Here is a 26688-nt window from a genome sequence, read left to right on the forward strand (position 1 = left end):
CTAGGGTTTGTTGGGCTACGGCCTTTTGCAAAGGCCCAATTGGCTTTAAAATAAAAGGGCCCTTACAATAGATTTCATATTCATGGATTATTAAGGCAACTAAATCTTGTTCAAATTGTTTTGTTAGTCATTGATTCTAATGTATTGGTTGGTATTATCTTCAAGATGCACCCATTAGTACAGTAAAGGAAAACGACAACAAAGTATATACAGACGAGACAAAAAGTGGTAGATTTTTTGTCTCGGTTGTGAACCAAGACAAAAATGTGTACGCTTTTGCCTCAGTTGAAATGCAACAAAGGCAATAGAGGATGTTCCATTTTTTACTTTTTTTTTGCCATAATTTTGGCCTCAGTTGCTGACGAACCGAGACAGTAGAGGGGGAGGGGTCTTATGCCTCAGTTTAGAGTTAAACCGAGGCTGTAAAAGGTATCATTATGCACAGTTGCTGGAAACTTCCTAGAAGGTTAACTTTTACATGTTTTTCACACACATTACAAACTGCATAGTGAGAATCAGATAGGAGGTGTTCATTTGTGATCTTAATTGTTGACATTACATCAATATAAGAGTATGATGCAGGAAGTGGACCAAGCCAATCATTGGTTATGTGTTGCTCAATGAGTTCTTCAAGTCTAGGAGTAAGAAAGTATTGAACAAAATCAACATGCCCAAAACCACTTCTTGAGCCACTATTGTTAGAGACAGTGAACCCTGGAGGTTGACCATGAAATATGAGATAAGGACCAGAGGTATAGACCCCCCAAGTCTGATCAGGAAGAGGGGTGTTGCCAAACCTCCTTCTGACATCAAAGTTTGTGTAGCTTCCAGGCATTCTCTATCTCATGAAATTGTCAACACCATCTCTAACTCCAACTTTTGGCTCGGAACCTCTTTCCTCCATAACATGTCTTACAACATCCATAATGTCCGAGACGTGATGAAAATCTTGCCTTTGTGATGAAAACCCTTGTTGCCTTGAAACTGCTCGTGGCATCTCGTATAGTTCTTGCACAAAGCCTCCATTGCACAGTAAGGGCAAATTGCATCTCTCCTTTCAAGCCAGATTAGCTACCTCCATGTATAACACTAGTATGTCGTTCCACTTGACATGCTTTCTCTTTCGCTACAAACTTTCACTCTGCTTCTGCACCAAGTATAGAGCTTCAGATGGGTCATTTTAGTCATAAATGAAGTTAAAATGAGTCATAAAGTTGACAAAAAAAGTAAACAGGTAATAAGTCATGATGAACATTTAGGATATTGTTGTGAAGTGCGTTGGCAGCACACCACATGCTCGATATTATATCCCTAAGAAAAACGAAATGGTAAATCTGAGAGAGATAAGGAATGACAAACTCCAACAAGATAGAAGAAAAGAGACCCAAATATAATCAAACTTCATGTCACAAGGTAGTTTATTATTATGGACTTCAAGAAATGCCTTTTGAAAAATTTGACTCAGAAAACAATATGAACAAGAAACATAAAATGTATCTCACTACCAAACAAATCAGAACAAGAAAAAATATTTGAATAAGAAGTGAAATTAATAAAAGAAACAGGAAAGAAAATGTTGAATTAATGCAATTGTGATAGGATCTATGGCGGAATGAAAAACTTGGGACCAACCTTGTGTGAACTGCGTGGATGTGACGGAGGTGCAATCAGAGCTCTCCAATAGGCTTCAAATATGGACATTGGCCAAGACGCGGGCGGAGACGCAACTCAAGAGGGCAGTAGGGGAGAGAACAAAGATGGTGAGGGTGATCGAGGAACTCAGACGCCAGAGAGACGTGCTTAACCGAAGGATCAAGTTCTGCAAGCAGAAGGACGCAATTGGAATGGCGGCTAGGCTTGCCGACATGCGCTACACCTTCCGCAAGTATACGGCAGAGGAGATCCGGTTGCCACTGAAAACTTCTCCGAGCGGCTGAGGTTCAAGTCTGGCGGAGATTGGAGCAATGTTTACCAGGGACGCTTCAACCACTCCACTGTTGCCATCAAGATTCTCCCTTTCTTTCTTTCTCTTCTTTCCCAACGAGCAATCAAAAGCCGTAGAACAAACTAAGAAGCAGAACTCCCAAATCCATTTTGCCATCCACTTACAGAGAAACAAAAACAAAAACTCAAGGAAGAGAAACGCAGATCCAGCGCCTAACCGCCATTAGGCTGTCGCCGCCACGTCCTCACCGCTCCATAAGAAAAGAGTTTTTGCCATCGCAGCCGCCATCGCATCACCGTCATCGCTTTCTCACCACACCGTGGCGCGCTCTCACCGCCATCGCACATCGTCAAGAAAAAGGAGAAAAGGAGAGGTTCTAGGATTTTAGGGAAAAGTTTCCTCTTTTGCTACCCAGATGGTAGGTTTTCCTGGCTTTAAGGTCCCACGATCAAAGCCCAAGACTTATTATGCCTCGGTCCATCTACTAACCAAGGCAGTATCTTTGTCACATGAGGTTTATGTCTCGATTCACCTTGGCAACCGAGATCATATTCTCTTTAGACATTGGTTGCTTAACAATTGAGATATATAGTGTTTCAAAAATTATAAGATTGCCACCGTATTTCGATACGCTTCGGTTCTAGAAAAACCGAAACGTAATATACAAGTTAAAAATACAATTTTTTACTAGTGACCATTGGTTGAACGAAGAATTAACAGTTGACCTAATTCTTCAACAATAAATCAACTTCGGATATTGAAATCATTTTCTTTACTTAGAGGCTAAGTGTTTCTAATTACCTAGCTGTAAAGAGAGTGAATGATAAATAAGCTCAAGGTCCACCACAAGACTCTTTTGATTAATTTAGATTCCTAATGAGACTCACTTAATCAATCTAGTTTTATAGATACATGTATTTCTTTTTGACTAAAAATAATATCAATTTAAATTATGAATAGATATAAATTTTATTTTACAAATTGATTTATAGAGTTATTTTTGTTTAAAGTTTACTTCTTCATAAACATCACAATGAAGTTTGTTGTTTATTAAATATATTGTTTCTCATATATTAATTTACTTTTAAACTATCAATTAATATTTAATTATATATTTAAAATGTACATATTTTAGCATGAGATATAATGTTAAAAGACTCACCACATATATAATTATAATTATATATATATATATATATATATATATATATATATATATATATATATATAATACTAAGCTTCATCTGTTTAACTGAAAAGTATTTAAGTAATGATAAGATGATGACATACTCTTATCTTATGCACAGTATATAATAATTATAAAAAAATAAATTTTTATATTTTTTAAAAAATGTAAAAGTAAAAGATGAGATAAAATAATGTCAAATAAATATACAAATTTTATATGTTAAAATATCACTATTGAAAATAATTTACATAATAAAGAGAAAAACGTGATGATTTCGAAAATTTTGAATATAAGGTTATATTATGGAGTGAAGTAATATATTTGATATTATATCCGTTGCATAAAATATTATAGTATTTATATCTTTATTTGAAAGCAATATTATCAGAGATACTAATAATAAACGATATAGTATTCTTTTTCTATTTCCTATCAATTTTTTTTGTTTTCATTTTATCATTTTCCTGTCATCCATTTTACTTTTCTTAGTTTTCCAATTGCAAAATTTTCTTTCCCTCCTCTATTCTAACATAATTTATATAATCAAATTCTATTGGTCCAATAGAGTCGAAATAGAGCATAAACAGGGCTTGATCTACGAAAAGTCGACGCTCAGGCGTCCCATTTAGCGAGGTGTTGAAAGATCCTCATGTAAGGCCCGGGCTTCAAGTTGGATGCCTAAGCTTCGAGACCTCGTCGCCCAGGCGTCTAGGGAGGGCACCCAAGCGGTGGACGTCGATTTTCCTCGCTCAAGCTTTCATTCAAGGGCCCAGGCTTCATGTTGTCCCTCCTTCAGGTGTTTTTTCATGCCTTTTTGAGCTCTATCTTCTTGGCTCTTCATCTCTGCTTCCAGTATTACTTTAATCTCTGTCAAAACAAGTGAAATTAGTCATAAAATCATTGAAATCAACCTCAACTCTCTTATTCACACAAATTAATGAAAAAGCATGAGTCCAAGCAAGTTTCTAAGTGAAAAAGGGTGTTTTTTGTATCAAAATCACATCACAAATAATGGTGTTTTAAACCGTTATCAAAACTCCAAATTTAGAACTTTGCTTGTCCTCAAGCAAAATAGAATGTAACTCAACTTTTCAGAATAATTACTTACAATGACAACATTTTTTTTTCAAATTATTTTTTTCCAAGACATGAAATCACTTTTATCAATCCAGCTCAAAGATCTTAGTCAAGATGTGCAGATGCCTTAATTAAATCAAAATCAATGTGATCCTCATACACTTTCAACAGATGCTATCCTTAAGAATGATCAATCAACCAAGCAAAGATGCAATCAGAAATTCAAAGAACTACTCGTCACCAAGGAAAGTGTATCACTTAAGCACTCAAAAGTGTATTACTCAATTCAAAGAAGGAAATTGGTTTTTCTGGTCAGCAAAATTTCTTGAGTTAAGAGAGACATTTATGAATTTATCATTTAAACACAAACTCTCTTTCTTTTTCCCAGCTTTCCCTTGCAGTGACCTTTATCTTTTCTTTTGATTTTTCTTTTCTTTTCTTTTGTCTTTCTCTTACTTTTGTTTTTCAATTGCTCACTGCCCAGAGAAGTGGATTGCTACCTAGCAATCCCAAACTTGAACCTTTATCAGTATCTCATCAAATGTTCTCAACTTAACTCAAGGTAAAAATTTTCAAAAAGGTTTATTTCAAAACATGCATAGGGTTCAAAGTTCAAAGGTTAGAACAAATTGTTCTCTTCTCATTGGGCAAAAATCATGTGAAGGCTAAAAGAATAAGGGATAACAAAAGATGACCTTGATCATATGAAACCTGCAAGCAAGTAGTTTAATCACAGAAAATTTGGCAAAATCATTCATGCTTTCAAAGTAATAGAAATTATTTACAAGTAACTCTGAAGCCTAAAACTCACACACGTAAACTCTCAAGTCCTAGAATTCAGAAAAACACCCTGCTCAGTATCTCAATCAAATTTTATCTCAAGCACGTGTTTCATACATTGTGATTCATCACCTATATCACATCATGCATCATCTCAACATCAATCAAACACCAGAATCTCACAAAGCAATACTCATCACAAAACAAGCATAGTTGAATCAAAGCAGTTCAATTCATTCAAGCAGAGCACAATAAAAAAAATAAAAAAAAAATTAAATTCAATAGGAAAAGTTCAGAAAACTGGGTTGCCTCCCAGCAAGCGCTTCTTTAACGTCACTAGCTTGACCCAATAAGTTCATGTCTCATCTTTTATTTTGGTGTCATCCTTTCCTTCAGCACACCAACTGTTTTTTAGCAGCTTCCTATTCATTTTTTTGGTTCTCCTTGAAGTTGGAGATTCAATCTCTATCAGACCATCAACTATGAGTTCTTTAACAACCCAAAGCTTTTTGTTGAATTGCACAGGTAAGCGTTGTCTCAGTCCTTCATGTTCCTTCAGAGAGTCTTGATGAACACCATAGGGCCTTTTGGGGGATCCATTTTCCATAAGAAGAGACATCATTGTCGGCTTAACTTCCTGGCCACCAATCTTTTCAAGAACAGTTAAGGGCATTAAGTTGATACTGGACCCCAAATCAATTAAGGCTTTCCCTATTTTGCGGATCCCAATAGCGTAAGGAAAAGTGTAACTTCCTGGATCTTCAACCTTAGGAGGGAGTGCCTTTTGCAAGATCACATTGAATCCCCCTTGATGAAGGTTGAAAAACAGTTATTTCATATGTCAATTTGGACCGAATTATGCCCTTTACTACTTGGAATGAGCCTAGAATCAAGCAAAACTCAATAAATGAGTCTGTAGAGAGTCAAAATCTGTTTTTAGCGATATTATGCTTGTTTTGCATTGTTTTGTAGCTATTTTGAGAAAGTGGAGAATGGAGTTAAAGATACAGGTCGTTGACTCAAGAAAAGAGCAGAAAAATGAAGATTTGAAGAGTCGACACTTAAACCGTCGGGCGGTCCAGGGCGAGGAGTAGGCATAGCGATTGACGCTGGGCGGTTTTGAGGGAAACCGCCGGGCGGTGGCGATTGCCGCCGGGCGGTTTGGAGGATTATGGGAAACCGCCGGGCGGCACACTTAAACCGTCGGGCGGTGGCTCGCTGGGCTTGGGCCTGTTTTCTTTTGCGCTCCTCACCTNTAAATACCCCTATTTCGAGTTCAGAGTTATTCTTTTGACAAGGGAGAANGNCCANACCTAATTTTGCTCTCTNGAGAGGATNTCTTGGATGCTTAGNCTCCTTTTCATCTTTTCTAGGGTTTGCTCTTCCATTCTTCTTCCATTTTTCATCTAGTTTCACCTTGTCTATGGTGAACTAAACCCTATTGTTGTTGGGGGAAACAATGTAATCTTTTGATACTCTCTTTTATTGAAACTCTTGATTATTTATATGGTCTCCATATGTTTTGATTGATAATTGTTGGGTTATCATCTGTGCTTAAGGCCTTTATCGTTTAACTCATTCGGTAACTGATGTTTGTCTTTATTAATATGGGGACGTACAATAATGATATGAACTGGTTGGTAATTCCTTGATTTTGCAATATCACCTAGGGATAGGGGTAGGACGATCAATTGCGTTAAATTCTGTTTATAATGCGGTATTAATTACTAGGGGAGGCTAGGGATAGCAAGCCAGTAGTTAATATTAGGCTCTTTTCGCCGAGGGNTCGGGTTAAGGGTAGGCTAAGAAAGTCACATAACAATTAATTAATCAAACTAATATTCAAGAGGAGTAGATAAGAGAGGACGGATTAGATGAAATTGTAAACCCCCAAAAACATTCATTCATCCATTGTTTTCTTTTGTCAATTGAATCAACTTTATTTTGCATGTTAATATTTTTGTTCTCAAATCCAATTTATTAATTTTTATTTTCAAAGTCTTATTATTTTAATTCACGTGAACGAGAAAGCCTTTCGAGTCTCTTGGAAAAACGATACTTGGTCTTACCATTTATATTACTTGTACGATTTGGTACACTTGCCAATTTGTCAACACCCCTGTATCTCAGTTGTGTCCTCCTTTAGATATTTCTTTCTTTTGAGGAGCTTCTTAAAAAACTTGGAATATTCAGGGATTTATTGCAATGCTTCAGTCACAGGAATTTTTATCCCCAATTTCTTGAAGATCTTATTAAAGCACCCTGATTGCATCTTTTTTTCTTCTTTAGAACATTCCTCAGGGTGGTGAAAATTGTTCTCATTTTTTTCAATTTTTTCCATTTTTTCTTTTTCTTCTTTTCTTCTCTCAACTTCTTCTTGTTTTCTCTCCTCTTCTTCTTCTTTTTCTTTTTCCTCAATCTCACTTTTTTTTCTTCTTTTTCTTCCTCTTTTTTTTTTCTTTTCTTTTCTCTCACTCTCTTCTTTTTCTTTCTCTTTTTCCCTCTTATCTTTTACACCCACAATAACTTTGCATTTCTCCTTAGGGTTAACTTCAGTATTAGCCCCAAAACCTTTGAAAGACATTTCCTTCAACTGTTGGGCTATCTGACCAACCTGCATCTCCAAATTCCTTATAGTAGTGTTTGTGCTTTTTTGTATAGAGGCAGTTTCTTGCATGAATTGATGGAAAGTTTCTTCAAGCCTCGTGGTTCTGTCAGCCAGAGAGGGTTGTTGTTGCCACTATTGTTGCTACTATTGTGGTGGCCTATTGAATTGTCCACCAGTTTGCCCAAATTGTCCTTGTCCATTGCTTGGGTGAGATTTCCACTCTTGGTTGTAATTATTTGGACGAAACTGGTTGCCCATGTAGTTAACATCTTCATTGAGATTTTTGGGCACTGCACATTGACCATTAATATGGTCATCAACACATAGCTCACAAAGTTGCTATTGAACCTATGCCATATTCTGAAGTTCCTTTTTTGGTTGCAACATTCTCTTTGTCAAGATCTCCAATTGTTGAGTAATGATCTTGTTCTGAGCAAGAAAGACATCATAAGACTATAATTGTAGAACTCTCTTGGGTTGGGCTGGAGCTCCTTTTTCACTGTACATCTCATTATCATTGGCAGCCATATTTTCAATCAACTCATAGGCTTCATCATGGGTCTTTCATTTGATATTGTCTCTAGTTGAAGCATCCAACATCAATTTAGTTTGTGAGCCAAGACCACTAAGAAAACGGATGACTATTGTTTAAAGGTATTATAGGATCATTGTTATATCTTACTGCTAGTAGACCAGACATTATGTAGAGTGTTTGTGTGTGCGCTAGGTCCCAAGCTAATCCTAAGGAATCCCACCTAACAACTATTAAGAAAGTCTTAAAATATCTTAAAGGAACTACCTCTTTTGGTCTTTGGTATCCTTCTGATGCAATGCCTAGATGAATAGGTTATTCTGATGCTGATTATGGGGGCTGCAAAATTCATAAGAAAAGTACTAGTGGTACTTGTCATTTTCTGGGCTGCTCTTTGGTGTCTTGGCACTCAAAAAAACAAGCATGTGTAGCTTTTATATACCACAGAAGCAGAATATATTGTTGCAGGCAACTGTTGTGCCCAAATCTTATGGATGAAACAACAATTGGAAGATTTTGATATCTTCCTTGATCACATTTCTCTGAAATGTGACAACACCAGTGCCATAAACTTAACCTAGAACCCAATAATGCATTATAGAACTAAATATATAGAGATAAGACACTATTAAGACTCTGGCAAGTGTATCAAATCGTATCAAGTAATATAAATGGTAAGACCAAATATCATTTTCCCTAGAAACTCATTGGCCTAGATAGTCATGTGATTTGTTGATTATTTAATACTTGAGAAACGAAATTAAGTGTTTATAATGCAAAACCGAAAATAAACATGAATGCAGTTGCTGATCAACAAACTCTTGAGGTATATGTGATTGAGAAGTTTGAAGATTTTGACACCCGTCTTGGCAAAATTGAAAATCTCCTAAATCTTCAACCTCCGAAAAAACCATCTAGTTCAGAATTCTAGATTAGGTAGCTTGTTTGCTTTATTTTGGCTTGTTGATTTTTATGTCTTTATTTTTCCCTTCTTCTGTAATGACAATTTCCTAAATTAATAAAATCCTTTTCTTATTCTAGTATATTGCATAAATTGCTTTATTAAGGGGGAGAACATGTTTAGTGGAAGTATGTTTCATCTTTTTGCTTATGATAAAAAAGGCGGAGAAGAGACAAACTTCTAGTGCAATTACTACTAACTTGTTTCTATGTTTGTAAGTTTATATTCTATGCTGTTGAAATTGTTGATAAGGGGGGCACTGGTTTAGCTAAACTTTACAATCTCACTAAGCTTCTGGTTTTTGATGATGACAACACATCATTAATAACAATGTAATGATATGTGTTACATGTTCATAACTTTCATGTTTATGATTATTTGAGAACATGTTTGTGTCGATTCTGTAATTACTGCAATTCATTGTGTTTTGCATGAAATATTATTTGTGATTGCATAACATATGATTTGGAAAAGAAAAATCACATGCACTTTTGTTGAACTTATAATGTGTGGCAAAACAACAGTTTTAAGTTGACTTCATTATGAAGCAATTCGATTAAAACTAGTGGCTTTGCACAAACTTTTTCAAAGTGTGTTGTGAATTTTTTGGAAAGAAAGTTTTCCAAAACTACAATGAAGTGTTATAAAGTCGACTGTATTCGCAAGCTATTCGACTTAGTTAATTACGTTTTGAAAATTTGTTAATGCTTGTGATGTCTAACGGCTATATTTTATATCTTTGACCAAGAATTGATTGTGAGTCAAAAGCATTAAATGCGTAATCAATTAAGTTGGTCTGAATGCTACTATCTGTTATAATTCTTTGAGTATATAACGCTTTCGTTTATTCTTATCTGATTAACAGAACGTGCTAGGCTCCAAGAACTCATCAAGAAGACTGTGGTGATCATTCTTTGTTGGTTGTTTGAAGAGCAAGTGTTTGTGTTGAAAGACAGATCAATCATACTGCACATAGAGGTGTTTGAAACGTGATCGACTACTTCTCTCAATCTTGTGAAGATTGTGGCTGCCGTGTTGTGATTATAAACACATTTATAGTTTGGCCTAAAGCATTGATCACGTCGTACTTTGGCCCATCACAGTTACTATATTTTTATTCTTTAGTAATTTTATATAACATTTTATAAATAAATTATTCATAAATTTGAAAATCTTTATTTCAGTTCTTCCGTCCTGAGAAGCAACTCATGCGTCAACCTATTATCCATGAAGATGATGACATGGCAAAAGTAGAGGATAATCCTCTAGCAAAGCTTATGACAAAATTACACAGGTTGAATAAAGGACTGATGGTGCTAGAGTGGGAGTTAAAAGTATTTGGCCTATAGTATCATGTGTTAGTGTATATTACTTTAAATGATGTAATAAAGGTCATTAGGGGAGACAAGATGTTGAATATTTCAATAAAACTACTATGATGCATGTAAGATTTTTCATTGTCTTCCATATTTAAATCTTGGAATTGTTACTTTTTAATATAGACTTAACTTTCTGGTTATAGATACATGGACACAAATATTGTAGAACAAGGTCGGGCTTTCATGCATGGATTTATTGAACCTCAGACCATTCAACAATATAGAAACACAATTGATCACAAGCAAACATATTTGCAAGCATATATGTCTAAGTTAGAAAGATAGATGTACTTTGTGTCATACATTGATGGGTATTTGTTACTAAATGTAGTATCTTATGAAGGTTTACCAATTAATCGACTAACTATTTGTTATTACTGATAGAGTCCATTGAATATTAATGGTCATCATACCAAGACATTGCACAATTGTATGGGTTTTTTTTTTCTGCACAAGAAGATGAAACCTGACTTGAAATCCATGTTGCAAATGTAAGTGTAACTCTTTTTCTTATCATCTACTTAATTATACTAATATTAATCTATGTTTCAAATATTTCAAATTTAATTAGAATTCAAGTACAATAAATGTTGGAACTTATTGATATTTAAGTTATTAATTTTCGCATGTCAATTTATGACTTTATATGTGATTATTTTCATTACCATGTTTAGTGTAACAAATAGTAAGATTCATAAACATGTACCTACTCTCATGTCTTATATCAAAATCATAATTCAAGAAGGAATCAGAGGTGATTAGACTAAAGTAATAATATATATCTTTCACATATTACAAATTACATTAAACTTTAAATATTAGTGTGCAAACATAATTAATTGTGTTATTTTTGCAGTGCTTCAAGAATCTATCACTTATAACGAATGAATAACGAAGAAGATATGACAGAAATGAATAGTATATCTTTTGGAACAATGAAATTAGAATCCATAATAACAACAATTGTATTTTTCTTGTTGATAGTTTAGTTTTGATAACTTTAATTTTAGTCTTAATTTTGATTAGTTCTTAGTTTTAATCTTAAAACTATGGTGAACGTTTCTGTTTTTCAAAAAATTATTAAAATACCCTTACGTGGGTTTTCTAATTGGTACATTTTGGTAGGGTGTACTAAGGTTTAGGTTACAAAAGAGTTCCTATTAAAAAAAAAAACTAACTTTAAATCAAGGGTATTTTAATAATTTTAAACTTTAATTTAAAATAAAAAAATAAAAATTAATTATTTGTCATCTGATTGGTCTATGGATAGTTATTACCTTTTATTTTATTTTTTATTTTAAATAACAACTACTTTTTTTTATTTATTTTAAAAAACAATTACCTTTTAAAAAGTATATAATAAAAGATAATAACTACTCATCTACGTGAACTGATCATCCAAAAAATAAATACCCTTTATTTTTTTATTTTAAATTAAATTTTAAAATTATTAAAATATCTTTAAATTTATTGTTAGTGTTTTTTTAACATATATATATATATATATATATATATATATATATATATATATATATATATATATATATAGGGGTTTGTTAACACGTACGCCTGTTTTTCAGTATGTTTTAACAACGTGTACCGGATTATAGTAGACAAAAATACCCTCATTTATTATGAATTCTAAGTTTTAAGGTCAAGGATATTTAAATAATTTTCATTCTCAAAACTAAAAAAAAAAGAAACCCCCAAACCTTTACTCATCTCCCTCATTCCTCTCAACCCTTTCTCTTTCATCTCTCTCACTCCAACATTTTCTCTGTCATCCCTATTGTTGTCCAATTGAAAAAAAATAATCAAAAACCCTTTGTCATCAGAGATATTTTCTCTTTCATCTCAACATTTTCTCAGTCATCACTCCAACATTTTTTCTCTCATCTCAACCCAATTGAAGATGGTGGTGGTAATTTGAATCAGAGATATTTTTTAAAAATTGAAAAAGTTTACTCTTTTATAATCATTTTATATTTATTATTGTGTGTAAAATGAATATAAATTTTATCACTTTATGTTACTCTTTCCAAATCTAAAAGGTAAAAAATGATTTTATTGCTTTTATCTTGCATAGTGGTTAAAGTTTATTCTAAACACATGTAGAAGTTGATTCAGTGATAAAAAAGGGACATAAGGAAATTAAAGAAATAGGTATAGAAGAGCTCTCTAGAGTACAATTCTTTCAATTCTAGGTTGTAATCTTACATCATGTATCCCATACCAATAGAGGAAGGAATAAGAAACACTTTGTGTAAAGCGAAAAGGACAATAGAGGGAAATATCTTGTTCTTTAAAAATATAATGAAATGTGGTGTAGATGTGTAAATAATGTATGAAAATTTAATTGATTTATGAAGGTTTTATTTACATGATTTAATTTAAAAATGAAATTTAATAATAATAAGAAGAGAAAATAAATAACACATCCTCCAAATGAACGAACAAAGTAAGAGTAACAAATTACAATGTCACGGGTTGTTGTGTGTGGCTAAGGGAGAGTACGGAGACGAGAGAAAAACAAATTGGATAAGTGAGGAAGGTGGATCAGGGTTAGGCAAGGGTTTCTTTTTTTTCAATTGGAGCAACTGTAGGGATGGCAGAGAAAATGTTGGAGTGAGAGAGATGAAAGAGAAAGGGTTGAGAGGAACAGGGAGGTGAGTAAGAATTTGGGGATTTCTTTTTTTTAGTTTTGAGAATGAAAATTATTTAAATATCTTTGACTTTAAAACTTACCATCCATGACAAATGAGGGTATTTTTATCAATTATAATCTGTTACACATTGTTAAAACGTACTAACTGAAAAACAGAGTTACGCGTGTTAACAAACCCCATATATATATATATATATATATATATATATATATATATATATATATATATATATATATATATATAAACATAAAAGACTGAAACTACTTTAAGAAACATTTTATTTATTCAATAAAAAATAATTTTTAAAGAATATGTAAAGGAGTGAAAAGATTATTTAGTGATATTGAATCTAATATTATCAACAACAACAGTAAAACATAATTAAACAAAAGGAACACTGAGAGATAAGTAACACTTTTCTGAAGTTTCTGATTCCTCTTCCCAAATCTTCCATCAACAAAATTCCATCGAACAATCCAACAAAACTTCAGCCCCGCAACGAACAAAACATATATAATTCCTCCAAACATCAACAACAACCCTATCTTCTTCCTCTAGATCCACACTCCGCGTCCTTTTCTTCGCCGGCAACCGCACCGATCATGGACGGCGACCTCAAGACGCCCCTGCTGGTGGGAGAAATCGAGGAGGTGGAGGCGACACCGGAGGAGGTCACTCCCCGCACGAGCGAGCGGGCGAAGCACGTCCGGACGAAGGTCCCCGAGGTGGAGATCCACCTCTACAGGCAGGGCGGGGGCCCCATCGCGGTGTTCAAGTCGCCATTGGGCGGGTGGGAGCAGGACCAGATCGAGGTCCGGGACATTCTCGAGACGTACGGATTGAAGTCGGTCTTCGCATTCAATCCAAATGCCGGAGGGCGCGGCGTTCCTGTCCGGTTTCATCCCAGGAATGGGAGGTCCATGTTGACGTATAGGGATGGGGCTGTTGTACATCTTGATGGAGAACCTAAGGTATGTTTTTTGTCTTAAAGGTATTAGTACGCTTTTAGACTCTTTGATTTGAGCTAGGTGTGTGTTTTGTAGTTCAAATTTGAATGAAATATATTAGTCTATGTAAAAAAGTAGAGTTTATTTTACTTATTATGTTCATTTGTTTTGTGTTTCGATGCCTTATTCCTAAACAATGTTAAAATGAATGCTTGAAGGGAAAGCTAACACGTGGTTGAATATATGGCTGACTGCAAAATCGGAGGAAGTTGTGCTGTAAATTATTTATAATTTTTAGTCATGTTAGCGAATTATTTAATTGTCCTAAGGTAATAATATTTTGAAATGAAAATTAACCAAAAACGCTGTTGATATGGTTACTTTTGAAAGGAAAACTAACATGTGAATAAATCTTTGATGAAAATGTAACTCAAATTAGGTTGCCGTGTAAATAATTTGTAATTGTTAGTCATGTAAGCTAGATTTTTAACAGTGTTTGGGAAAGGAAGACTAGCATTGAGGAGAAATGTCAATGATTTTGAGTTAAGGTAGGGGAATATGAAACATTGTTGTCTAATGATTTGATATAGAGAATGAACATTTTCGTAAGTAGTTAGAATAAATATGACTTCTGAAAGAAAATTAAGTTTTCTTTTGTGACCGAGTTAAAAGAATTCAATCATGCTAACCTGGAATGATCAATCACATGACTTATTATTCACTTTCTTATTCTTTTCTGATTGTAGCCTCAATATCCTAATTCAAACTGAATATCAGAATGGTATCCCTTCCACATTCTCACTATCTAACATCAATCCAAAATGTTTTTGCCTATATGATTGTCATGGATAAGAGTACCCTGCCTACTTGATCGATATAGTGCTTGATTTCATGTACTGGAGTATATATAAGTATGTTGAAGCATTGCAATGATTGATGTATTTCACGGACCATAGCAGAGGCCCAAGGAGCATTAATGCATATATGTTAACCATGAATGCTAACTGTATTAATCTAGGGTTGAAAAATATATATTTTGAGAGGTCATGGTGACAAAAGGATTCTTGTATGCTCTGCTTGTTTGCAGTTGATTAGAGAAGCATTTATATTTGCTTCATATAATCTGGTTGTCTAGAGGATTTGGTGGAGCAAATGGAACTAAAGGCCTGTGTTAAAAAAATTCTTAACAGGAGAAAACGAACAAACAAGTGTCAAGTAAAATATATTTAATAGAAAATAGAAAAGGAAAGCTTTTGGTTTTTCCCAGTCCTTTTTGTTTTTCAGATTTGGTAGGGATCAAGAATGCAAGGCTGTTTAGAGGTGAGCATCGTACACTAGGATGTTGTGTGATTGGATTGAATTCATTTGAAGTTTTCATAAGCACATGTTATCGTAACACACCTGCTATGGGATACTTATGTTCTCTATTTGGGAGAGTGGTTCACTACCAGCTCTATGATTCTGGAGTATGCAATGATTGAAATCCATGATGGGCAATCTGGATACAAGACACTCCAACATTATTTTAGTGGCAGTCCAAGAATAATGAAGTTTAGAATCATGCAAATTCTGTGAAGTTTATTTGATATTTATACGGTGTTTGATTCCTGGATTGTGCAACATACCCTAGCCATGATGCAAACTGGTTCAGGGGTAAGAAAATAACCTTCTGTTGAAAGAAATTAAAGAATCCTCCATGTAATTTAAGTAACAGGGACCTTCCCAATACAAACTGACCAATACGATGCCTCTCCCTCTAACTACCGCACCTGTTTATATTCTGTTATCCTAACTAACAGAACCTCCATTATTTGTTCTGTTTGTAATTCACAGGGTTTTGACTCTCTGTTGCACCCCTCTTCCTTGTAACATAAACATACTGAATAGTTGGAGGGTTCTTATTAATAATTCTCCTATCATAGAACTAGGAAGCACCCCTCTTCCTTGTAACATAAACATACTCAATAGTTGGAGGGTTCTTATTAATTCTCCTATCATAGAACTAGGAAGTCATTCAATCCCTATATCTTAAGACTTAATCTCCATTCACACATGTCAGTATTGAGTGTCACATGAGTTGTAGGTGGACTTGGCAGGGTAGGAGTTGGACTGGGTGAATGGAGATTATATCTTAAGATTCAGGGATTGAATCACTCCTTTGCTCGAGTGATCTAGATACTCTACAATTTTTTTTTTTTAAATTGAAATGCCTCAAACCTTAATTATCATGTTAGATATCTGTCTATGATATGAAGTTCATATGATCCTAATAAAAACATAGATGTAATTCATGTAATATTTTCGTTGGCTGAAAGTTCTCTTTTGCAGGACTCATTAATTAAACCAGTGACAAGGATCTTGGTTGGGGTTGCTTTAATAATCTTTATGATAACACTAGTTTCGAGGGATACTCCGGATTGGTTGAAGAAATTGAATTTCTCTGGTGTGAACTTCCCTCCATGGATCTTGGCTTGTGTAGTTATTGTCTTCACCCGCATGAGGAAGAGAACTAAAGATTTTCTGAAGAAGCGTGGTTGGTGAGTGAACTTCAATTGATGCTTCTGTGATAGGATTTTAAGCATCTCTCAACACTTTCAAAATGTGTTCATCTGACATAAGTTTTGTTGATTAATTATATAATCATAAGTGTTATAAGTTAATAATAAGCGATGTCTCGTCTGATGATACATAGATGTTGTTCAGTGAGTGTAGGTCATCTTTCTATGTAGATGATATATTTACCTTTTTTTTCCTTTGTAGCTGTCCAAACTGTGATTACTGATTGGAGTGGTATGAAAATAGTTTTATATCATGCACTGGGAATCTTCTAAGGTAGCTATTCTAATAATGATGAAGTGTTGATGTTTATATAGTTTGTACTTACCAAATGAAAATTTTCACTTGCCCTCTTCCCAAGTCTTCGGCAATGATTAATATACTCTATACCCACTGTACAAAACAAATAATTTTTTTATTTTATTCTTACTTTTACTATTATAATTTTGTTAATTGATTACTATTTTAACTAACATTAAATAAATATATTATTAGAAATTACAATAATATAGCAAATGAATTGTTTACATATTATATATATATATATATATATATATATATATATAAATTTTTGATACTCTTTCCTATAAGTCTCTCTTTCGATTTAAAGTACAAAAAGAATCTATAAAGAATATATCTATATTCTTTTCGCATTTGGATTGAATAATTGAATCAGATAGTTATATGAGTGCAATAAAACAGCTTTTATTGAACATAATTTATAGAATACTCTATTACTGATAGAGAAAGTATGATTATTTCAAGTTGCAGTAAAAATATTGAGTCTAATTTTCTATGTATAAGAATAAGATGAAAAAATCAATGAAATTCTAGAATTAGATTCTATATATTATATTCTATATCTAGAAGTGATTGTTTTTTCCAAGATTTGTTGATTAGTAATCCAGTCTTGAAACGGACGCAAAAGACCAACCCTTTAAAATTTTCAATATCATTTGTATGAATTAGTGTATATATATATATATATATATATATATATATATATATATATATATATATATATATATATATATATATATATATATTAAATTATAACAAAGAGTGTCGTATAAAATGAAGTATAATAATGTATTTTCATTTAATACATTGAAATTATTATAAATATTAAATTTTCATTTTATTAAAATGAAAAAAAAAAGCTTGATAAGTAGCACTAGGAAAGTTTTTTTTCCTTTGAAAGAGTTAACATGGATGTGATAATTAAGATTGTAGAAAAGGATTGATCTAGTTTCTCAACCAAAAGGAGGGATGAATTGGTTTTGTTTTATAAAAATTATTTTTTTAAAACTCTTTTTAAAATCTTTGAATCTTTTCTTAGGATGCAATCAAATAAAGTAAATAAGAAAATGAAAGAGATAAAGGATAGAAAGAACAACACCATAATTTATATTGATTCGGCCTCAATGTTTATCTCTAGTTTTCTTTCAATCAACCTGAGATTGAAAGGCTTTCACTGTATAGATAAAGTTCTACAACAAGAAATACATAAACACCCTCTCAATGTATTCTCCTCTCTAACTCTGAACCTACTATAGTAAACACACACAGAAAGAATAATCATCTTTCTGTAAACCCTTTGAGATACCTCTCTCAAAGTCGTTAGAACTTCAAAGTTCTCTTCCTGGCCAACAGCAACAGGGAAACCACAATCTTCACAAGATGCAAAAGAATCTTAATCTTCCAATAGAACACCTAACAATGCAGATTTGATCAAACTTTTGAAAACACAACAACTCTTCAAGAATCCTTGATTAGATTTCTTTCCAAATGAAATGCTTCTTGATTCTTGGAGAAAAGAGGCTCCTGCAATTTATGAACTCAAAAAACTTTTACAGATATGAAATGCAAATTAATCGATTACGTTATTAATGTAATCAATTCAACAATTAACACTGTTATAACAAAATTACATTTTAACGCATTTAACAGATTAAGCATAACATGTAATCGATTAAGTAACTAATCTAAGTCAAAGCATTTAAAGATATGATCGTTATGGTAGTTATGACTTAACAAAAACAAGTTTTCAAAACACACAAGCTTTAATCGATTAAGAAAAAACTGTAATCAGTTAAGTATAACACTTAAGCAAATTTTGAAACACTTTTCAATCCAAATACTTATCAATGCACTCAGTAAACAAGTATAAGCAAAGACACGAGTTTTAATTCATTATACATATAATGTAATTGGTTAGAATTTGCATTTTTGCCACTGTTAAGCAAATACTGATATCTGATGAATCTAATAGATTACATAAACATGGTAATCGATTAATTCATACAAATATGCAATGTGCAAAGAGTTTTATCAATCTAAATCAATCAATATGCATGCCATATATATAATCACATGAATAAGCACAATGAATATGCATAACATTTAACTCAAGCACAGTTACAGTTATAAACAACAGTTTTGCTATATGTGTGCAAAAAATATATTTCAATAATTCTTTTGTTGTCATTATTAAAAAAACTTGTCATCATAAAGAAACTATTAAAAACATGTTTTGATGTCATCATATAAAATATGAGATATATGTGTTTAACTTTCACATAGCTCTCCTAAAGGTGAATGTTATCAAGATTGGACTGATAATTGAATTAGTTAAGTTTTGATTATATGAAGTAATAGATTATTGACTCAATAAGTTACTAGTTGAAGTGTGTATTTTTTTTCTTTTGGAATCACTGTATTATTAAATATATATTTAACGGTGTAAATTATTATTTTCATTTTATATCCCGTTTTCTTACTAATTTGTTTTTAAAAATTAGTAAATAACTTAAGAATGTTCAAAAACTGAAATTTGTATAATTTTATGATACCCGTGTAATTCTTAAAGCTATACCTAGTTAGAAGAATTTGTAATCCAAATTTTACAAATTGAATTTGAAATGAGTGTGGGAATAGTATTCTCCAAGACAATTGAATTGAGTTACCACGATTTCATAATGTGATTGCTGGCTATTTTCGGAGTCACGTTTTTACTTTTTCTAATTATATTTTTTTATAAAATTTTCTTAAACTTTAATGAGGCTATTACAAATCTCAAATTGACAACTTGTTAGTAAATTGATTAAGTTTGATTTTCAGTTAAATTGTTCTATTGGATCTAACTTTAATAATATTAGATAAGATATTTTGTAATAAAAAATGTAAGTAAAGAAAATTTTATAAATAACAAATTTAAATTCATTTTTAACCCATAAACGTCTAAATATTAATCAGATTAAAAGTGTATTAGTTAAATAAAACATTATATGTTTTTTATCTTCTTTTGATAGACATAACTAACAATATATTTAGACTAACTAACTTAAGAATATTGTAATACTCTATTGTGATGAGGAATTTATCGAATAGCAACTATTATAATATCATATGTAGGATTAATTTTTAAATAGTGAATTAGAGGTAATTTGTTATGAAAAAAACCCTATAAAAATAGAATGTGAAGATGTTGGATACCTGTGGTAGATGTTAAATTTTAACGTATGAAAAATAAGGCATTAAGCTAAGCCATTAACGTGAGATTAACAAGTTATAAAAGTGAAGTTAAAGGGCTGTAAATTTTGTACACCTTCTTAAAATTTCTAAAACAAAACAACCCTATATATAATTCTGACTTCCAACTCAATCTGTTTTCTTAAGCCAGAACTACCTAACAATTACATAATATAAATTCTATTTACAAACTAACAGAATATAAATTCTTTGCAGTTGGATGAAACAGCTTTTAGAGGCAGACATGGTGATTTACGAGGATAGAGAGGAGAAGAAGATGGCGCCCTGTCTAATACCAAAACGGAAATATTGTTTTTCTTTATTTTTTATGACCAATAATGAGATTATATCCAGCTTACAAGTTAACAAAACTATATACTAAATATAATATATAATACAATGCTAATTAATATTAAGGCAATAATATAGTTACTTATTAACTATTAAATGTAATGAATTATCCTAAGGATAAGGTTTAAACTTCTGCTTTCTGAATAGTATGCATGAGTTGAGTATAAGCATAAAAAGGAGCCAAATATGGACAGTGTTGTGAATTTCATTACAGGTTCCCTTCCAAAACAGAATAGAAAGAGAATGGAGAAAAAGCTATTTATGATTTCCACAATCTCAGCTTTAAAATATATAGTTTTCAGTTCACATAATTGATTTCTAAATTAGTTGCTCTATATGCATCTTTCTGCTTCAACATGTCTTTCTTCTTGCCCTTGTTTTCATCCACAGAGCAGTATGTCTCTAAATCTTCAATGATCCATTGTGGAATGATTCATCTAAGTTTGTCTTAATAGAAAAATATATCAAAGAACATGCCAAGGAGGCTGGTCATTAAATAACACTTAAAACAATTTGATTACACAAAAATACTACTGTATTGAATTATTATAAACTATATTTGGCAATTCAATACCAGTTTGGATTTATATGTGTGCCTATTTTATTATAAGAACTGAAAATTGTTGTGGGGTGGGGGGCAACTGTGAAGAAACTTCAGCTCCTGTGAGAAGAAAACAAACAGAAATAGCATGTGTGGAGAAATTTCAAGTTCTAGTTGTGCATGCACAGTGTGCATTTGATGTCTGCATGTGTATACATCTGATTCAAGTGTAGATTTAAAGAAAGTGATAAAGAAAAACTAATACTGATGATGATTAGTGAGTGCCATTCTCTGTTGCATGTTCCTGTTTGGTGAAAGAAAATGAATTGTCCAACCATCCATTAGACTTTGCTCTTTCAACATAGTATGCAAACTGGTTTTTAGCATCAGGGACATCTAAGGCCAAGTCATCAAGAGATTCTGCAACCCTTCCAAAACCCTTGGCCATTTGATTCAAGGTTATGAGTCCTGATTCAAAACACTCCTTGAGTAGACCCCACAACCTCTCATTCTTCTTTTCAATGGTTGTCACCAAAGCTTTCTTAACAACCTCATGATGGAAGAATGGCATTCCTAACTCTTTCATGCAGCGACATGCCTCCTTTATTTCTCCTCCAGACTCATACTCCTCCAACAGCTTCCCAATCATGTCCTTTACATCCTCAAACGCCCATCCAGGCCTGCTACTTCCCCCACCACCCCAACACCTCAAGATTCTCTCCCCTGCAAGTCTAGCCTTTAGCAATGACTTTGTCATTTGAAGAACTCTGCTCCCAATTGAACCTGGCCCCAAACACTGTGTTCCAATCTCCTCAAGGTGTTGTGGAGCTAGCACTTCATCCACCACTGCTCTTGCTAGAAACATAGCAAGATCCTCAACAACAACAGGATTGTCCAGAGCAGTGTCATCTGCTGATTCTATCAACATCACAAAACCACTCACCACATCATCAGCTGGGAAACACAGAGATGACAGCAACACAGAAGCCATCTCCTTCTCTCTATTCTTCCTATCCATTGCCAGAGTTATCAGTTTTTTAACGAAGATTGCATTGAGTGCAGCACAGTTCTTGCTGTTTTCTTGTTCAATACAGCTATTTACCTCCAATATATCACCTGATAAGAAGTACTCTTGAATGATGGACTGAGTCTTTACCTTGAAACTTTTGGCAGCACTATCTTCTATTGTGTTCCTTTCAGGCTCTACTGAAAGTGATTTCAAAGATGACACACATAACCAACCCTCAGATGCTGCTTTGGAAATAAGTTTCTGCAGTATTCCTCGTGCATTTGGTATATCAAGTGATAAGTCATCAACTGTGTCAATTAACCGACTGAAACCTTTGGACATTTGGCTAGTGTTGATGAAACCTTCTTCAGCCGCTTCCTTCAACAGATCTAATAGTGGGGATTCTGCTTGACGTCTCTCCATTGCCATTATAAGGGCACGTTTCACTATTTCGTGATGGAAGAAAGGAACTTTCAGATCTTTGATGCATCTGAAGGCTTCTTTCTTGTCACCACTTACAACATACTCCTTCAAAAAGTTGTTTATCTTAGCTTTAACATCATCGACTGTGGTGTTCTTACTACCCCTCCAGCATCTCTCTATGATTTCTGCATGAAGAGGAGCTGCTAGATAGCTTTTCTCAGTTTTTTTCAACACATCAACCCCTTTTGAATCTTTCGCTAAGTAGGCCATCTGTTTCTTCAAAAAGGCAGGAGGAAGTATGTCATCAACCACGGCCCTAGCTATGAAAAGTGCTAGAACTTCAACTGCGTCTGGTATATCTACAATCAAGTCATCTGTTGATTCAACTAATTTGCTGAAGCCCTTGTAAACTTGTGCAGGATCAAATACGTCAGCATAAAGTGCAGAGAGCAGAATAGCAGCCATTTCCTTTTCTTTGTCATGCCTGTCCATGGACATAGAGACAAGTTTTTTAACAAAATAGTAGCCATACTCTGGTTTTCCCAATTCTTTAACTTCATTCATTGTTGCAACAACATCATCAGTGGCAAAATACTCCTCCACTATTATTGTAGCCTTTTTCTTGTAGCTCTCAAGCTCTGTGCTTGGCTTCTTTTCATTTGAATGGTCAAATTCCTACAAAAACATATATACTTTCATGGTTGTTGGTGTCACAAAGACAAACACTTTCAGAAAAAGAAATACAAGACCATAAATTTAATCCATTCAATAATAGTTATATTACAAGCTACTGATAAGATTTTATCTCCCAACCTCACTGCTGTCATAGTTTGGATCATTAGGATCAAGAACGCTTGAGTCATCTGTATCAAGCAATCCACCCCAGGTACCTTTTCCCCCAGAACCACCTGTGCAATCAGAGTAGCATAAGAAGGTTTCTTCTTTGAGTTTAAGGAATGAAAATCTGTTATCATATAAGGTTTGATTCGCCATAAAACTCCAAAGCTAGATCATTCTAGTCTTAGCCTCAGTAACCAAAAGGCAGATCAGATAATAACAATATGATTATACCGATGTTCCATGAGTAGTTTTCCGAGTAATTAGAAAATTCAGAAGTCCAATTATTACGAGTATCTGAAGAATAAAAGAGTGAAAGTGGAAACAAGTCTATGAACATCACAAATCACATGCATTTTATGGTAGCTACTTGGTGAAAAAGTAATCAGGCATTAAAAAGAGGAAACTGGCAATGGAAACTTCAATGCCTAAAGACTTCACCTTTCTTCGGACGTCCATCTTTTTGAGAATGTGATTGCTTATGATTCCTTGGACTTAGACTGCTGCACTTTCCTTGAACCTTTGGGGACCTCGGAGATTTTGGAGACCTAGCAGACTCAGGGGACCTTGAAGATTTTGGAGCAAGTTGCAATGGAGAAACAGACAACGGATCCGCACTTTCTGATGCAGATCGATGAAGCTCACGATGCTCATTTGATACATAACCCTCAGAGAAATCCATTACACTTGAATCAAAACTTCCACTGTAAAATCAAAGAAGTCATATATACTCAGAGCACATTTCCAACTTCAGAATAAATCAACCACTCCTGTCAATAATACGCCACAAGTGCCTCCAATCTCTAATTTGCAACACAGTCTTTCTTCCCTTCTTTATATACTTGTGCCACTGCAAATATATATATACCTCAACTTTGATACAAAATCCTTTGAAGGTAAAATGCTCAAAGGTTATTGCAGGAACTCAAATAACAATTCAGTAGAACGAAAATATTATAGATAAACCAAATTATAACCTTCCTTGGACAAAATGCTGAATACCTAAATACATTGCATGTGGAATGTAAACAACGGGTTAAGAAGCATCAACCTCTGAAATAATCGCTGTCATTTCAAAATGGTAGTGTGTATTCAATCAGTAATCTCAAAACCAGGTGTGAGTACACAGAACTTACAAGATGATTTTGGAATTTCTTCTGTCACTTTGTTTAATGATCTTGACGGTTAGGAATATCTTAGGAGTCAGGCCAGAGGGGCTTTTCATGCATTCAGACAAAGTTCAGATTTATTACAACTTTTGACACATCAATCGTGACAAAAAAAAAAGCTAGTTCTCTATAATGCCAATATATGGAGAGTATCCTATAGCATCACATGATAGTATTTTATCAAAGTAGATATATATGGTTGTCAAATTTCCAGAGCATTATTGTGAGTGTGTCTCACAATTTCTTTAATGTGGTTCCCTTTGATTTGTTAGAGAAAGAAGAGTTTTCTAAGAAAGCACTTTTGTCCCATCTACGTCGAAATGCCAGAGATCTTTTAACATCTAGGCACAGGAATCAGATTAGAAATTATTCACATTGGATTCACGAACATCCTCATTCATCAAACATATATCCCCTCCAAATGAATTGTATTTAGACATCATATGAATCCCAACTAAGTTGTCACTTCATATTTCAGCGATCATAAGAACATTTCAAAGCAATCAATATTTTCAATCAAACTTTGGAGGAAAATGGTAGGAGATTTACCTTTAGTCATTGCTCAGAGAACAGTATTATCCATGGATTGCCGGGAATGGCTTTGAGATTGTGCAGTGTTTGGATCAAAAGTATGTGTACGTTTATTATCTTAGTTTTAACTTTGGAGTTGCAGTTAGTGACAAGTTTTTCTCTTTCCTTTCTGATTTTTGGGTAGTAATGCAAAGAGAATAGACAGTGTTCAAAGGTGGTTGCAAAATTTTAGGTTTCCGTGTGGTCGGAAATCAACACGGATTTTGAACCACTTTGTTACGTCCTCAACGCTACGGTTTCATAAACTTTTCCTATAGAAACGGGAGAGGTAACCGTGAAGGGAGACCAAGTAACAGAATATTTTGTATGAAACAGATATTATAATTAGACTAATTACTGAATTCTGTATTCATTCTTTCTTTTTTTTTTCACGATAAAAAAAAAAATAAAATGTTATCACATGATTTTCCATTGGAAATAGTTAACCGAGTTTTAAAAATATTTACAAAATTTAAATGAGAAAATAATAAAATAAAATATATTAATTAAAAAAATGAGCAAAGAATGGTTTAGATTAAAACAATAATCATAAAAAAAGTTATAAAAGTGAATTAAAAACTATTTACAAAAATTACGAGATAAAATTTATACCATTATATAATTGACTCACATAATTTGTTTTTCAATTTTACTTTTAATAAGTTTTTCTTTTAATCTAAAATAATTATCTTACTAATTTTATCTTTTAAGTAAAATTTTTTAAAATTTAATCATTTTTTATTTGACATTTTTTTAGTTTAATAATTCTTTAAAAACTTAAATAAATATTTATAATAAAAGACTAAATATAAAGTAAATAAAATTATTTTTTATTACAATGGTTATTTATATTTAATTTTATAAATTATTTTTTTTATCATAAAAATATGTGAATATGCATGTATTTTTACTAATATATTATATATTAAAACTGAAAAATAATTATGAACAGTAAAACAGTCGTTACAGAACAATTATAAAGAAGAGTTACCTTTGTATTATAGTTTGTAATTCACACAATTGGTAAAATAGACAAGGAGTAATTTATGTTCAAATAAATGGTGGATCAATTCATTCAAAGGATTGAATTTTAATGCTCTTCCTGATTGTTAGCGGATAAATACATAGGTGATGTTTATCTAAATATATATATATATATATATATATATATATATANATATATATATATATATATATATATATATATATATATATATATATATATATTTTACTTAAATGTATTCGAATTTAAGCTTTTTTGTCTTATTTTTATAAAATTGAAAGGAATTATTTTCTTCTCTTCTGATTTAAAATAATCCATTCTTCATTCTTTTAAATCTTTTATTATTTTTTTATAAGAATCAGAAGTGGGAAGATAATCACTTACAAATTTAAGATACTACGACAAAACTATGTCCGTTTCATGAATAAAAATGATATTTAAACTTTTTCGGCTAAGATGAAGAAAATAAAAAGAATTAATTTATAGATAGGTTTGTTGCGAAATTTGTTTCATGAATAAAAATGATATTTAAACTTTTTTGGGAAAGATGAAGAAAATAAAAACTGTTAATTTATAGAAGGGCTTGTTGTGAAATTTGTAACAATGTCGTCTGT

The 26688-nt window shown here is 32.8% G+C and overlaps 2 protein-coding genes and 1 pseudogene across 4 annotated transcripts; 1 reads left to right on the forward strand and 2 right to left on the reverse strand.

Annotated features, from left to right (window-relative positions):
- Positions 1–409: 409 nt before the first annotated feature.
- On the reverse strand, positions 410–997 carry LOC106758791 (annotated as a pseudogene).
- Positions 998–13515: 12518 nt separating this feature from the next.
- Positions 13516–16954, forward strand: LOC106764150. Its single transcript, XM_014648385.2, has 2 exons — positions 13516–14108; positions 16413–16954. Exons 1-2 carry the CDS (start codon positions 13740–13742, stop codon positions 16623–16625), a joined length of 582 nt encoding a protein of 193 aa, XP_014503871.1. The 5' UTR covers positions 13516–13739; the 3' UTR covers positions 16626–16954.
- Positions 16955–21013: 4059 nt separating this feature from the next.
- Positions 21014–25327, reverse strand: LOC106766053. Of its 3 annotated transcripts, XM_014650816.2 has the most exons (5): positions 25051–25327; positions 24469–24549; positions 23774–24182; positions 23309–23403; positions 21014–23170 (listed from the first exon to the last, which is right to left on the reverse strand). In XM_014650816.2, the coding sequence occupies exons 3-5, from the start codon at positions 24012–24014 to the stop codon at positions 21338–21340; spliced, it is 2169 nt and encodes a 722-aa protein (XP_014506302.1). In that variant the 5' UTR covers positions 24015–24182; positions 24469–24549; positions 25051–25327; the 3' UTR covers positions 21014–21337. The 3 variants fall into 3 exon arrangements, with proteins under 3 accessions (XP_014506302.1, XP_022641590.1, XP_022641597.1); XM_022785869.1 differs by lacking the exon at positions 24469–24549; XM_022785876.1 differs by lacking the exons at positions 24469–24549; positions 25051–25327 and adding an exon at positions 24335–24407.
- Between the last annotated feature and the right edge of the window lie 1361 nt (positions 25328–26688).

Source organism: Vigna radiata, chromosome 1 (genome assembly GCF_000741045.1).
Source record: "Vigna radiata var. radiata cultivar VC1973A chromosome 1, Vradiata_ver6, whole genome shotgun sequence".
NCBI classification, from domain to species: Eukaryota; Viridiplantae; Streptophyta; class Magnoliopsida; order Fabales; family Fabaceae; genus Vigna; species Vigna radiata.

Bases quoted from the DNA above. Each gene is read 5' to 3' on its own strand.
- LOC106764150 (XM_014648385.2), top strand. From the start codon at position 13,740: ATGGACGGCGACCTCAAGACGCCCCTGCTGGTGGGAGAAATCGAGGAG. The intron at 14,109-16,412 runs GTATGTTTTTTG...TCTCTTTTGCAG, and splicing joins ATCTTGATGGAGAACCTAAG to GACTCATTAATTAAACCAGT.
- LOC106766053 (XM_022785869.1), bottom strand. From the start codon at position 24,014: ATGGATTTCTCTGAGGGTTATGTATCAAATGAGCATCGTGAGCTTCAT. The intron at 23,404-23,773 runs GTGAAGTCTTTA...CTGATTGCACAG, and splicing joins AGATGGACGTCCGAAGAAAG to GTGGTTCTGGGGGAAAAGGT. The intron at 23,171-23,308 runs GTTGGGAGATAA...ATGTTTTTGTAG, and splicing joins CAAACTATGACAGCAGTGAG to GAATTTGACCATTCAAATGA.